General features: G+C 41.1%; 2 protein-coding genes across 2 annotated transcripts; one reads left to right on the top strand and one right to left on the bottom strand.

Moving 5' to 3' along the window:
- Positions 1-497: 497 nt before the first annotated feature.
- tmem268 (transmembrane protein 268) lies at positions 498-6,463 on the bottom strand. The gene is made up of 9 exons (XM_068747588.1): positions 6,285-6,463; positions 4,388-4,499; positions 3,489-3,583; positions 3,302-3,409; positions 2,769-2,915; positions 2,479-2,589; positions 2,010-2,096; positions 1,653-1,871; positions 498-671 (listed from the first exon to the last, which is right to left on the bottom strand). The coding sequence occupies exons 2-9, from the start codon at positions 4,479-4,481 to the stop codon at positions 498-500; spliced, it is 1,035 nt and encodes a 344-aa protein (XP_068603689.1). The 5' UTR covers positions 4,482-4,499; positions 6,285-6,463.
- Positions 6,464-7,602: 1,139 nt separating this feature from the next.
- neu1 (neuraminidase 1) lies at positions 7,603-12,139 on the top strand. The gene is made up of 6 exons (XM_068747252.1): positions 7,603-7,730; positions 7,997-8,186; positions 8,521-8,783; positions 8,932-9,114; positions 9,495-9,714; positions 10,749-12,139. The coding sequence occupies exons 1-6, from the start codon at positions 7,644-7,646 to the stop codon at positions 10,967-10,969; spliced, it is 1,164 nt and encodes a 387-aa protein (XP_068603353.1). The 5' UTR covers positions 7,603-7,643; the 3' UTR covers positions 10,970-12,139.
- Positions 12,140-15,547: the final 3,408 nt, after the last annotated feature.

Raw genomic sequence — 15,547 nt, 5'->3', positions numbered from 1 at the left:
AATAGTATCTAAATACAGAACTTGTAATTTAGTTACACTCCTCTGCATTCTTCATCTGAACCACAAAGACAAATTATGTATAATCTACTGGAAATCAATATGTTGTATTTGCACAGTAAAATGAAGCAGCGGTTACTAAGGCTGTGCTTTCCACGTGTGCATGAGAACAAATATCGTTTTACAGCAGCTGGACCGGACCTCAGTGTTTTTCATTTTGACAGCATTTGGCAGCAAACGGACTATCCAGTATCAAGTATCCAGTTGGGCCTGGCAAAGCATGATGGCGTGTAAACAGCGGAGGAGGTACAGAAAACTTTGAATGGGAAATGAAGTCTTAAAAACAAATAAGTGAAACGGTGTGAAGCTCCAAACAGCACCTTCATTTGATCAAAATGTCCTTGGACGTGCATCCTGATCCATGCTTGTTTCTCGATGTCGAATGTGTGCAAAGCAAGTGGTTAAAACAAATCCACCGGTCCGTGTACTGCATTCATGGCTCAACAGGTCTCCGATTCGATGATCTTCTTCTTGATGAACTGGCAGAGGCAGAAAGGCGCGGTGCCGCAGTGAGTCCCCCCCCGGGGACAGGGGGGTCGCCGATTTAGCTTCTCAGACACCAGCAGTTTCACATAAAGAGCGCTGTAAGTCATCAGAAGCTGGTGAGCTTTAGCCTGCAAAACAAGCATGGCGACACGTACGTTCAGTTTAGCTGCTTTTATCCCGAGTCTTTTCTTTGGTCTCCTTGTACGGAGATCCGTACAACAGAAGTGAGAGTCGCCATTGCACTGAAACTACGTTAAAACCATAATTAAAGACGAGCAATTTCAGAATGAAATTTATCTCCCAACTTTTGTTCCAAGTACCAATCAGGGCACACACACACACACACACACACAAACACACACACACGTGTTTCAATATGAGCCATTATACTAAACCCACACACTCCTGCTCCCGGACTCTTTCCACCTAAACAAGTTTTTATGTCTACTGTATTCCTAAACCTCCATATTTCTGTATTAACTACAATCTTGGCAAATACAGTATATTCCATTGCATTACGAGTATGAAATCCAATTGTCATATTTTACACTGACGTTTTGCATTACTTCCATATTTTATTGTGTAAATCATTCATTCATTCATTCGCAGGTCGTGCTGGAGCATATCCCAGCAGTCAACGGGTGAGAGGCGGGGTACACCCTGGACAAGCCACCAGTTCATCGCAGGGTCACACATAGACAGACAATCATTCCCACATACACACGCATACACACACACACACACACACACACACACACAGCCTTGCTTGTTTCTAGTGGTGGGAGGAAGCCGGAGAACCCGGAGAGAACCCACGCAGAGAACATCCAAACTCCTCAAGTTGGGTTTGAACCTGTGACCTTTTTGATGTGGAGGCAACAGTGCTAACCACTGCACCACCATGCTGCCCTTTAATAAATCAATTGGTGCATTGATTTTATTTGGATGAAGAGCCTTTTGTAGTATGATGGCTGAAGTTTATTCTCCCTCATAAAATAAACCGTTGGTGGTTCTGTTGGCTCGAGAACCCTGCTAGATCTAGATATTTTACCGGCTCCTCTCTATTTACATTTACACGCTCCCCAGAAAGTCAGCAGGCTTTTCTTCCTCACCTGAGCAGGCAATGACGAGTCAGGGAGCAGGCTGTAGTTGGCAGTGGCTTTGGCGCCCTCCTTCGGCCTGGCGGATGTACTGCAGCTTGCCGCTTCATTCATCAGGAGAGGCCTCTGTTCGTCAGAGCCCTGCTCCACATCTGAGGCCCCGCCCTCGTCCTCAGCAGCTGTATCCTCGGCAACGAGGATGAGGTGGGACATTTTTTTCTTCAGCTTGTCCTGATGACAGTTCAACAACAATTCAATCAATTTAACTTCCTTCACATTGAATGAATGAATGAATGAATGAAGGCTGTGAAATCCAGGAAGTAATTTCCTCTCAAAAGCAGCAGAAGGAGGAGCAAAACAAAAAATCACCTGAATGTTCACTACAGTGCTGTGCTCCTCTAAAGTTTCAGTCAGTGTCCTCAGACAGTGGGACATGTCCCAATAGACAAAGTACAGCTGCAGGGATACACACACAAATGTATTTTTATTGTTGAAATATAGCCCTTTGCTCCAGGTTAACAGAGATACACAAGCCATAAATAGTTTTATCATCTAATTAGGGCATCTCTTTGCAACATTGAAATTACTCTCCTTTTTCTTTTACTACTTACCTCCAAAATATCCAATTAATTTTGTATTGCTATTCTCTTCCTGTTTTATTACTTATTGCACCTCAACCATCGTCTTGTTTTATGATATTCCCTAATTTAAAAAACATTTAAACTATAGCAATACAGCACACAACCTCTTAAATGCCAAAATGGATCATCCAGAGAAGATCTTTATTATTATTTAAGCCTCCTTAATCTCTCTTTCCATTTGGGATTATAAGAATAACCTTCATGTTTCCTGTGCAGTTCTGCATCCAGTCGGCCACAGCTACCAGCAGCTTGTGCTTCACCATCCTCTCATTCACCTGGACTAACCGCACATCTAAGTTCACATTGAGCTGAAGAAGAAGAAGAAGAAGAAGAAGAAGAAGAAGAAGAGGCAAAGAAACAAGTTTGATCATTTTTATCCGCTTGGTGTGTACGACATTGGATCTCCTGCAAGAACATTTAAAGAACCCAATCAAATGAAGCCGAGCACGAAGATGTCAGTCGAGCTACTGTATAAAACCTTCTTTACCTCCTTGTTACTGTGTTGGAGGATGAAGATGATGGCAGTGGTGGGGAAGATGGAGAGCAGCGTGACGGATAGAGAGAGGGCCCAGTAGCCAGTGATGTAAAGGTGTAGGGTGGAGAACACAGAGCACCATATCACCACGTAGAGGACCTGTTGGGGGGTGGGGGGTTAAACACGATTCAATGATCCTCTGAGCCGCTGGTAGTTGTTTTACCCTTTTGACACAGCCAGACTCTCTCTTGCCATTAGTAATAATAAGCTAAAGTAATAGCCTCCTGCCCCCCCCCCCCCCCCCCATGCTCTGTACGCCTCTCAAACGCATGATTTGGTGGGAAAAGTTTAAACCACAAAACATAATTGCAGTTTGTTTGTTTTTTAACTTGTATATTTCTTTATCTTCCACATTTTACTCACACTTGGAAATAAAAGGCTGGACATATCAGTGCTTTAAATGTTAAAACTTCAAGCAAGTCAAATGTTAAATATTTCTTGTGCTCTTTTGAACATAAAAATGCGGTAGGAGTGGTTTATTATACCGGTGCCAGTATGAACTGGAAGAGAGCTGAATTGAAAACCATGAATCTCCTGACTGAGGCTGTGTCCAGAGCCGTCCTCAGAGGAGCCTCAAGGTCTCCGACTGGAATCTAACAGGATTAAAATATATCAATTAAAATTCATATGTGTGCCACAAAGGATAATTTGAATGTGTGTGTTTGTGCTGACCTGGAATCCGGCATTTTCCAATTTGGTGCGACACACAGACAGATCGAATTTAGGCTTTAGCATGGAACAGCTCTGGACTGCCAGAACACACTGACCTGAGAACCAAAGACAACAATCGGCATCAGGATCATTGTCACATAAATGTTGTAATCGCAAATTGAACTTGTCTGTGAGGAAACATCATTCTGCAGCACTTGCAGGAGAGATTAATGATCATCTGAGCCATGATCTGTATTTAGCAGTTGACTGAGCTGAGAAATAAAGTAATGCTGTGGCGATCAAGTATTCAGGATGTAATGCCATTTAGCCCGATTTATTGCATAGAAGAAAATTATCTATAATCTGTCCAACAACAGCAGAGATTTTCTGAAGTTGCTTCAAGAAGTGTCAATCTTAAACAGTGCAGTACAAATGCATGCATTTATATATATATATATATATTATTTTAAACCTACAGAGATTTTAAGTAATTCGGTGTGTCCATTCACAAATAGCACATTTTCAATCACTCTACAATATACATAACAAAATTGAGAGCTGAAATAAGGCTGATACGTTCGTGTTAGTATAAAGTGGTTAAAACAATATTTATTCATGCTTTTTGGGGGGGGACTGATTGCTAAGATCTAAAGCGCCATAATGTGATGACTGCATGCTTTTACTCTCTTGATAAGTCTGTGGTAAGTGTTTGTACACAGAAAGATTGATCACAAGATCAGAAAAAAAAAGGTCATGCTTTTCTGAAACAGGGCGAAGGTTTGTGCTTTGACGCAGACTCAGCTGTGGCAATCACGTGCCAAGTAAACATTCAGGAACACTCATTTGATGGGGATCTAGATAAAGAGTGTTTTTTGCAGTACAATTAACAAATCAGAGACAAATAAAGAAGCATCCATTACCATTTGACCAGTTCGTGGCCTGCGACTGAGTTTGGGTTTGCCTAATCTGAGCATCCTCCTCACTCTCCTCCCTCGTGTGTCCGTTCTCCACCATCACATAGGCGTGCAGGTCCTAAAGCAGATACAGACCATGAGACACCAGGGGGGAACTCCAAAGTTCCTAAGAGGTAAAGCAGCAGCTGCCTTAATAAGAAGAGAATATTTGAAAGTGGCCTCAGGAAATTGAACCTCATACCAAAGCTCCTCAGAGAGCCCAGTTGATTAAACAATACAGCATCAACGAGCAGGGGAAGCTATCAGGAAGACGAGAATAATTGACTTGACTTAATTTCATTGCATCACTGTGTGAAATGACAATAAAGTGCTATTCTATTCTATTCTATAATGTAAGCAATGGAACTTAAAGTATCTTTAATTTCTCCCTTATCCTGAGGCAGTTTGGAAACCAGCGTGTCGACATGAATGAGACTTCAAGTTGTCCCATTTGAATTTATACTAGATGAGGATAATCACTTACTTGGAAGGCCATTAGATTAGATTAGATTAGATTCGATGATTAGTAAACAGTATTAATAGTTTTTATGAGACTTGTAGGATTTATTAATCTGTCAGATCAGATTTTTATTGGCACCTTCATCTTAAATGTTAACTTGACATGTTGCTTCCGTCTTTTTGATTCATCCTGTTACCTGCCGTTCTTTCATGCTGTTGTTTTGCATGACCTCCATCTCCCCAACTCACCAACTTTACTACTTCATCAGCACCATCGGTTTGAACAGTGTCATCAGCCACCACCACCACCAGTGTCCGGGACCCTTTAAGGATCCCTTAAGAATCTTAGCACTAAAATGAATTATCACATTTATCTTTACTTCACTCACATCCTTATTGCTTAAAATACTCAATACTCGCTTTATCACAGCGGTTTAGCTCTGTTTATCCCTAAAGGATAGGGGTGCTTAAAGATGTTATTTTTTTTCGCTATAAAAAAGCACTTTATTTTTCTCTGCGATGCAGCTAATGTTACGTAAACACTATTAATTAATTAACTGTTCAATGAAACTGACATTTCGCAGTTGTGACAGTCAACTCTGAAAGTATTCACTGCATTTAATGAAGTTGGGGAACTTGTCCAGAGGCAGGTTTCAACATGCAATAAGAATAAAACAAGCTGAAACTATCAAAACACAACCTTGTGGTAAAACCAGCTCTGGTGTCTCTCCAGCTCCGCTCTCTCTGTGACATAACCACCTATTAGCAGCGAGGTGTTAAAGCCCACTGCTACAGTCCTGATTTCACTTTAACACCACAGTAAAAATAAGAATACTTCCGGCCCTCTTTCTTCGACATGTTCGCCTGCTTACTGATTTCTTTTCCTGCTTTTTTCATTCTAACTTCTTTGCCTGCCAGTGAATTCCAACTGACGCCAGACCGGTTTATCATGACCTACTCACAAGCAGAAGAAAATGAAAAGCATTTACCTTGTTTAAGCAGGAAGCTGCTTCAAATGTTTCACTTCTACGAGAAGGAAATAGTACGACCTTGATCTTATCTGTCAAAAATCAGCTATCTTATCTAAACAAGTGATGTTTTCATGTCCGTGTGGATTTTGAACACTGCTGAGCATAACTAGTTAAATATTTACAAAAAAACTTCCTGATTTTGTAAACACATTTCAAAAAAATCTTTTTTTACAGTCATTTAAACTGTTGCTGACCTATTGGGCAAAAAATGCACTTTTTATTTGTTGCTTTCGAAAGCTCTTTGTAATCGGAAGGAGGAAGTTATGTCACATTTATTTGTCGGAACAAAAGTTTGCTTAAATAAACTTTGAAACCAAAATCAACATGCAGTACATTAAACACAAATCAATTTCACACGAGTCAACTCTTCATACCGACGTTCTAGATGAAAGTCCATCATGCCGATAAACCAGAAACAATTTGATGAATCCATTGACAGCAACAAACTGCACAAATAGACTGTGGCATATGCGACCTCAAACTCAAGCGAGTCTGCTTCCAACTTCTCTCTTTCTGTTTCTCCCTCTCTCCCGATGTGTGACTCAGATGAACTGGTCTCATGACCACAGGAATGTGGTTTGGGGATGCCAGCTCAGGCGAGAGCAGAAATAAGAGGCAGCAATGTTTGCTTAACAACTTCATTTCATTAAGAAAATAAAACTCTTGCAGGGCTGGACGTCTGATGTCTTAATTGGATATTGTGTCATAAACCAAAGTCTTTCTTTCAATGAAAATGTTTTATGATTAAGAAGAGAAGCCTGTTTGTTTTATTTGGTAGTGAGTCACAGTTTTATCAATTATTTTATCAGTATATGTCAATGATTAGTTGCAAATAAACTTGTATCATATAAGAGAGCATCAAAACAACAGAGCCAATAACATAGATAGATTAACAAAGGTAAAGTATTTGATTATCCCCAAAGCATGAGGAGAAATGTCAGGGAAAAAAAATCAGGGGAAAAAAAAAGCCAAACAATAAACAAATAGAGAAATAATGCAATAAACCACCATTAACATATTCTAGGAAGACCAGAATCCTTTCATTCTCATCTTTACTTTATACACAGATTACAACAATAGTGCATCATAATTTTACTTACATTAGTAGTGCAGCACAATGGATATGGTTCATATTTTAACCTCAAACTTACACCAAAGGCCTTAAAACATAAAATATTCGATTCTTCAACTGGAGATAGAACCTTCTGTTACTATGTTCTATTATATTCAATTTTAAACTTCAAAGTCTGAAAGAATTTTAAACAACAATGTAGTTTGTGAATACAATGCGTCTTGGAGAAAATGTATGCCCCCGTGTGGATAAAAGTAGTAAGTGTATCAATTACAGGGTTTATTATGACTTATTGTTCCTCGTAATATTATGATTTTAATCTCGTAATATTATGATTTTAATCTCGTAAAATTATGACTTTAATCTCATAATATTATGACTTTAATCTCATAATATTATGATTTTAATACAACTTTAACCTCGTAATATTACGATTTTAATCTCGTAATGTGTTTTTTAACAATTCTTAGTGTGACCCTAATACTCTGTCGTACTGTTGCCCAAACATACTTGCTCAATATTGCGCTGTATTTTATTTTGGTTTGTGACGGAAGTCATGTGACCACCCAACCCGGTCACGTGACCCTGTGAACCAGCAATAAGCGTGGACGCTTCCGTATCTTTGCGACCTACAGCGTCTCTTTCGTCTCGTGGAGCCGACATGGAGGCGGCAGCCCGGCGGGTCGCGGTTCTGTCGCTGCTCGTCTCTTCCGTGCTTCCTTTCTGCGATGGAGTCGGTCCTGATCAGGTGACGCGCTTCGCTCCAACCCGGTAGCTCTGCGTGTTAAACGGGTGCTGATTGTGTCCAAAACGGTTCCTTCCTAACTTTTTCGAGGTTTTAATATTTTAGGATGTTTTCAAATCATCTTCTGCCGCCCCGTGGTTGAATCTAGTAATCAATGCACATATTGATTATTGGCGCCCATAAGTGTATTAACCCCCTTTTAACCTGACTTCCTCATGCGGACATGACTCTTTTTGAGCCCCTGTGTTCATCTCGCTCTTCCTCCTCAGATTGACCCGTTGCTCTATGACGAGCAGCTGCTCTGGGTGAGCGGCGTCCAGGGCCAGGTGGACACCTACCGGGTCCCTCTGCTCACCTTCACGCCCAAAGGCAGCCTGCTGGCCTTCGCAGAGGCCAGGAAGTCCTCGTCCAGCGACGTGGGGGCAAAGTTCATCGCATTACGGCGGTCTACAGATAAAGGCAAGACGGCCATCGGTCGGCCACAGTCTCAGAAAACGAGCAGAGCGGTGGCGAGGCCACAGGAAAATATTACTACAGCCACAAATGAAGTGTATATAGTTATGTACGTAGTATATATTTTATAGTATTCTTACCACAAGAAAAACTAAATTGCGTCCAAGAAAGTTATGACTTTATTTTCGTAATATTCCGTCTAACATTCTGAGTTGTCATGCTTAGCGGACAAACCGACGCCGGCAGTTGCCGAACGTCCGCCTCGGCGGAGGTAACAAAATGTTAGTAGGAGAGGAAGGCTGAGGGGAACGATGTCTAAAAGCTTGTCCTGTTCCTCCAGGAGCCACCTGGTCCCCGACCGCCTTCATCCTGGATGATGGAACCCAGCCGGATGGCCTGAACCTGGGCTCGGTGGTGGTGGACGAGGACACGGGCTCGGTCATCCTCATCTACTCCCTCTGCTTCCACCGCTTCCACTGCCAGCCGTCGAGCACCATGATGGTGCAGAGCGTGGACGACGGCCTCAGTTGGGGCATACCCAGAAACCTCTCCACCCAGCTTGGGGTCCAGTCCTTCGCTCCCGGACCGGGCTCCGGCATCCAGGTGAGGAGCGAGAAGCCGTGACCGTTCCGTTTCCTAGTCGTCTGTCTGTCCGTCACAGCAGCCGAGTGCTAAAGTGGTGCCGTTTGCTCTTTGGAACCTTCTGTTTGTGTCGCTTCATGGCTTTTATTTATGTGTCTCCGCCCAACAGAAGCACTACGAGCCGGCTAAGGGGCGGTTGGTGGTGTGTGGTCACGGTACGCTGGAGGGAGATGGAGTTTTCTGCATCCTGAGCGACGATCACGGGCTGAACTGGTACAACGGCGCAGCATTAAAAAGCATCCCTTTCAACCAGACCAAGAGGCCACTCGACTTCAACCCGGACGAGCCCCAGGTACGAAGAAGAAACTGGGTTATCTTTTTGTGTCTACATCCATTCAGTTCCTATGAATGTGATATCTCTACTTGTGGCAAAAATAAATAAATATGCAGCTGTAAAATTTGGTTTTCAAAACACCTGGAAAATATCTTTACTTTTGTTTGGTGCCTTCGCTGCAATCCTCCCAAAGTATCATATTCAAATTTCATTCTTCAGCCGCTTTTATCCCAAATACGGCTGGCGGGTTACGCTGGAGCCGACTCCAGGAGGCTGGATATACAGCCTGGATGAGACGCCAGCTCATCGCAGATATTCAAATTTATACGATGAATGTTTTTCCAATCGGATATTTTAAATCGTATTAACGCTATCAGGCTGAAAACCTTTCTCTGCAGCCGGTCGAGATGCCGGATGGCAGCATCGTCATCAATGTGCGGAACCAGAACAACTACCACTGCAGGTGTCGCGTGGTGATACGCAGCAGGGACGGTGGCGAGTCTCTGCCCGTAGAGGATCTGTACTTCGATGACACGCTGGTGGATCCTGTGGTAGCAGCTGGAGCTTTGGTAAAGGGCGGCGTGCTCTTTTTCACCAACCCTGCCAGCGAGCATTCCAGTAAGAACTGCAGGCTTGCAATCGCTTCTTCTTTTCCTACTAATGCATCGCGATGGAAGCTAAAAACACAGTTATAGCAAAGTTACTGTTACACACGCAGAAGAGCCAAAGTATTACCACGTACGCATCCTGATCTGATTGAAGTAGAAATATTTATTTGATAGATGTCCTTGATAGATTGCTTGTATTAGCAGAGCAATGCAGTTTGTCTTCCCCTTCTGGCAGTGAACATAATTACACAAACACTGTCAACCGACCTCTGACTCCTCAAACTCGTTGGCTTATAGCCCCCTTGTCCACCGCTGCTCCCTCCTCCAGACGTAGAACGCACCGGTGCTGGGAAAATCATCACACAGTCCAGATGTAGAGACACCAGTTCACAGCAGAATACAAAAAACTGAAAAACTGCTGGATGGATCTTGATGAAAATAAATCTGAAGCTGGGTCTTGGTCCAACTTGTATCCCATTAATTTTTGAGGGTGCTCTGGATACCAAAGAATCCGGATTTTTTAAATTAATTACTGTCTTTAAAGGAGTCCGATGTGAACCATCACGCGAAAAGTCTTCTGGATCTGATCCAGAATGGAGTCAGAAAAATAAATTACATTTTAACATTGAAAACTCCATTTATGGATTCAAAACTCAGTAAAAAATACACATCAACTCTGATTCGCTTTTACTTTTCATTGTTGGTGTATAAAGATACCAAGAACAGTTTAGAACCTTTAGTTTAGATAATGATCCAGATCTCCATGTGGACGGTGTAAATCCAATTAGGAGGGGATTGAGCTGCTTGGCGGAGGTCTGCACTTTGACATTGTAATTGCTAATAATACATTCTTTGTTGCAGGTTGTTTTTTGGAGGAGTTAAACATACATTTTCTGTTAGTATGATGGAGATCAAATACACTGGATTGTAGCATGGAAATACTTCAGTAAAAGTACTTCAAATAGTGTGTTTAAGTGCAGCATTTGAGTGAGACCTTTCAAAAACAACAATCTATAAATTTACTTTTTGCCTCGTTCCCTGCAGGAGTCAACCTAACCTTGCGCTGGTCGGTGACCCATGGTGAAACTTGGGAGAATAAGGTCCTGCAGATATGGGCACGATCAAGCGGATATTCCTGCATGACATCACTGGACAGCGGTTCTGTCGAGGACCAGAAGCACATCTTTGTCATCTATGAAAAAGGCCATATGAACTATGACGAGACCATCTCGTTTGCAAAGATCCACATATATGGTGGCCGGTAGATGAGCAGATGTCTCCGAGAATCAGTTGTGGAGGGAAAAGGGAGACCGGAAGGTCACAACCACAATATTCCTGGGATGACGATAAGAGATGTTTAACTCAGGCTGTGATGAATGGGTTGAGGCAGTGCAATTTACTTCTTATCTTGTCTTTTTCTTCCTGAAGTTTGAGAAATTACAAGTCTATATTTCAGTTTGAAAATGTTACCAAGTGCTACTCAACACTTGCGTAGCCACAATGTTTCTTTCTGAGGAAAATAAATTGTAAAGATTGTTTTCGCACCGTGTACCTGCATGTTAATTTAAAAGTGACTCAAATCATATGATTAAATATCAGCTGTTTTGAAATTGCAAAGCTTGACCGATAATAAGAGTGGCCTTATCTATGTCTGATATAGCTTAATTTGTGTTTAAGCAGCTCTGACAGAAACTCTTTCACAAACTCATTTTCACTGTGTACCAGTGCAGATGTGAAATAACTCATATTTTCTCAAATATCAGAGATGTCATGTTACTGGTTTGACTTTTGTTTTCCTTAATTGAGAGATTATTCCATGAATACATACTAAATAAGAGTTCTTCCGTTGTAAAAGCAAAATAAATTTGGATAAACTTTGAACATTTTGGTATGATATACACACACACACATGTATGTATTATACACATGTATTATACACATAATACATGTGAACATTTTTTCCACTTGGCTGTTTTTTTAAAAGTTTTGCGTGTGGCAATTAATCTCAGCTATTCTGATTTGTGCTTAAATTAGGTTTTGATTCTTTTTCAGTTGAAGTATCCATTGTATAATATTAAATTGGCTTACTGCAGGACGACCGTATTGTACCATTTGGGGAATGAATACTTGATTTCTTTATGATCTAGAGAGACAATTTCCCCCCCATTTAAACCATGAGAAATCAGACCTGTCATTGTCTCTGTTCAGCAGTTCATGCTATACTAATGCCTTTTTGTTATCTGAAGGAAATGGCTTAAAAGTAACTAAACATTACAAATCTGTTTATTTTATATCTAGTTTTACATGTTACTGCTTGAACTCATGGCTGTAAAAATTGTACAATTTCTACTTTATAAATGAGAAGTGATTTTTTTACACATCTCACAAATTGCATACTTGCTTGACCACACTTCTGAAGGTTCTCATCTTCTCCATAACGTAAATAAAAATAACGTTATTGATTATGACATTTATTGATTATGACATAATGACTTCAATAATGAAGTATCTGTTAATGGCTTTCTAGAAATAAAGACTCGCATTTTTCCTCGCCGTTCAGGTCCCAAACCAAACGGCTTCCATCGCTAAAGATTACCCAGTAGCCGCTGACGGCTCTTACGGTGACGGATCAAGTCCATTATTACAACTTACTTTAACACTTTTCATTTGTTTTTGATTTTTTAAAAAAAGAAAAGGAGTTCAAGTAAGCGGAGTATATTCTTTGTTTAATAAAAACACGAGTCTTGTTGTTTAGAGCGATATAATTACTGCAAGGACCTTGTGTGTTTGGCTATGCAGAGGGATAACGTTGTTAGCTAGCTTGGGTCACTTGCTAGAAAGCTACGCGGTAGCATAGCTAACCTCATTCTGCGATACAACCTCGAGACGAGTCGGGACAAGAGCAGGTCAGTGGTAAATGTTGATGTAAACATTGATTCCTTACACTACGCTAAGTAGAAATTATCCAAATTACTAATGGACACATACATTGATTTGTCAATATGATGTGAATGGACCGTCTCACTTTAGTTTTTCGATTGACACCGTTGTTTGATTGTTGTTGCAAGCTAATGTTAGGTGGTTGTCAGGCTCGTTAGCCTAGCTTGCCTTAGTGGTTTCCCAGCGTTTCCCGAACAAATGATTGCCTGTTATAATTTCGTGAAATGAGAGTCTAATACAATTCTTATTGTTTAATGGCAAGCTGTATCATCGTAGAATGCGATTACGTTAGCGTAAATTAATATTCGTTAGCGCAGGTTCTTCGTCTTGACAAGTAGCCTTAGCTGTCCCGTACTTTGACACAATGGTATGAGCTAAGATGATATTTTTTAAGATGTCCATTTTATTTGGAGCTATTAATGTTGCGCACTGTATATTTACGTCTTTTTAACATACTGACGTTAAAAAAAACTACACAACCGCTCTATGTTAACGTCAATACCGGGCCTGTCTTCACCGCCATTTTGTTTTGTTATAATAAAATCCTTCTATTTCCAGCGTTATCCTGCTTCTGTAACGAATTAGGGATGGGCAACACTGTGCTCGAAACATCGACGTTCGACGTTGCGATGTGATTCAGTGTGTAGCACTTCAGTGTTAAAGAGCATTGAGCTAATGTTACTGTAAAGTTCGGAAAATGCATTATGAAACATCAACGCAGTCTTCCCCCCCCCTCTCCCAACGCGGAGGCCGAGGGCCTGTGTTAGCCGGCTAAGGCTAGCGCTGCAATAATAAGGATTTGAATGCGCCGATAATTTCGCGAGTTCGTGCTTTGTGTTGTTGGCGTTAATTGTGATTAAAATGTCGGAGTCGCCGACTGTTTTTGGAAAAACAACAACATTGTGTGGGTAGCTGTACGTGATCGGCGTTTGTCGTTAGCTTTAGCCCTCCCAGGCCCCTTTGTGGTAGCGTTATACGCCGCTGCGGTGTGTAGCATCTTGCTAGTGTGTCTGATGGCCTGCGTTAATCCCCGTGCAAGATGTAGTTGATCAGCCATCCCACGACCTAATTTCCTAATCTCAGCTGGCGAATGTGGAACGATGCAGCGCTGCCTTTCTGCAGTCGTTGTTTCACATAACGCTGGTTCCCTTGGCTTTACATTATTATTATCTTTTTTTTTCTTGCATTTTGTCCTTATTTATATTATGGTCGTGCAGCTTCACAATTTGCGTTGCTTTGACGCTTACTTTTCACCATTGTAGAATTATTTGGTTTTCATAGTGCAGAACTGTTTGTCATCACATTGCTGACACGCATGTTGCTGCGGTCTGATTGACCTGTCATTGACTTGTGATTTCACTGAATTGTTTTGCATTGTGGCTGTGTAAATATGCCGTCCTCTGTTAAATGGAAGAATATGGCAAACAGATGCTGCTCTTAGTATTTGTTTAACTCCAAAACGTAGTGCGTATTATTACACCATTTCGTTCATAACAGCTGAATGGGATGGCAGATGTTTATTGTATTATTATACAGTGTCTTTTAAAAGATACACATGCTCCGAGTATGGGCAGGATACAACCAGATGTCAGCACGGTTGGTGTGTTTCATTCATGTACAGTAGAAAGAGTTCAAACTAAAGGCCTGGAAGTTGCCATGGAGCCAACCCAGTCTCAAAGCAAGATGCAGAAGGATATTCTTTATAATGTGTTGCCATAGGAACTGTGTGCCAGCTATTTTCCTTACTTTCATCTGATGAGGTGATTAGTCATGAACTGTACTACTTGTACCAAAATCGACTTTGGCGTAATGCTGATTTTTACCATAACTAACCATCTTTAAAGGGGATTCCTATGTATTTATTATTATTGGTTATTTCAGTAATAAACCATCCTGTATTTGTGTGCATATGGATAGATAGCTAGAGTATTTGCGCGTGTGTGCGTGCGCGTGTTTAGTAGTTTTTTCCAACAGTATTTGTCGGTTGCTTTACTGTAGAATGTCCATATAAACCTGTTTACATTTTGATATTTTTAAAGCAAATTTTTCTATAATGGGAGGTAATTGGCATGGCAATACCGCTGACTTAAAATATGTATGAGGATAAGTTATTAAATGTATTTATTGGTGATAAATAACAAGCAAAGTGTCTTTTGTATGTACTTAAAGTCACTTTCTCTTCTTCACAAACACGGGTATTTTTTACATACGCCGCCACATGAGCATGGTCTCTGTCCACATGAACACAAGAAAAATGCAGACGAAACACTGTGCAGAAAGTGTCAGCTGCAAATCTTGTAGATTTAACTATGCTTGAATTAAACATTGGAGAAAATCAGATAATGTTTCAAAAATAACACACCTGTCAGACTAATAATCAATACAGTGGAAAGTATCTCAATGATTTGTTCTTTCTGTGCGGCCCGGTAACAAATGCCTCACTGACCAGTACCGGGCTGCTTCCCGGTGGTTGGGGACCATGGTTCTACACTGGTTGTTATGTGTGTAACTGTAATGTGCTAAACCCCTTTGAATGAGCGGTTGGCGTATATTATGAGGAAAAAGACAGAAAGAGACGGAGACAATGATGAAGCTTCGTAATTCAGGCATCTCACTAGTACAGGGAATCTTTCACGGTGGTTCAGGGAGAAAGACTGTTGCGATCGTGAGAAAAGACGAGGAGCCAAATTGTTTAATTCCATCACGACACATCATTTGGTCAGGATTTGTAATGTGACATGGTTTTTGCATGCGTGCTTGTATAATAAATACTATTATACTATACGAATATTACTTTTAATTTCGGCGTATACCTGTTACATCTGTCTCTGTCACTCGCGTTCTTTATCTTCTCTCTTCTCTTCAGTCTCAAGGCTCACCATACTCAATGAGCGGACAGCGCA

The sequence above is a fragment of the Brachionichthys hirsutus genome, chromosome 13 (assembly GCF_040956055.1).
Source record: "Brachionichthys hirsutus isolate HB-005 chromosome 13, CSIRO-AGI_Bhir_v1, whole genome shotgun sequence".
Classification (NCBI taxonomy): domain Eukaryota; kingdom Metazoa; phylum Chordata; class Actinopteri; order Lophiiformes; family Brachionichthyidae; genus Brachionichthys; species Brachionichthys hirsutus.
Note: the sequence above shows the minus strand (reverse complement) of the source record. Positions and strands in the feature narration are given on the sequence as shown.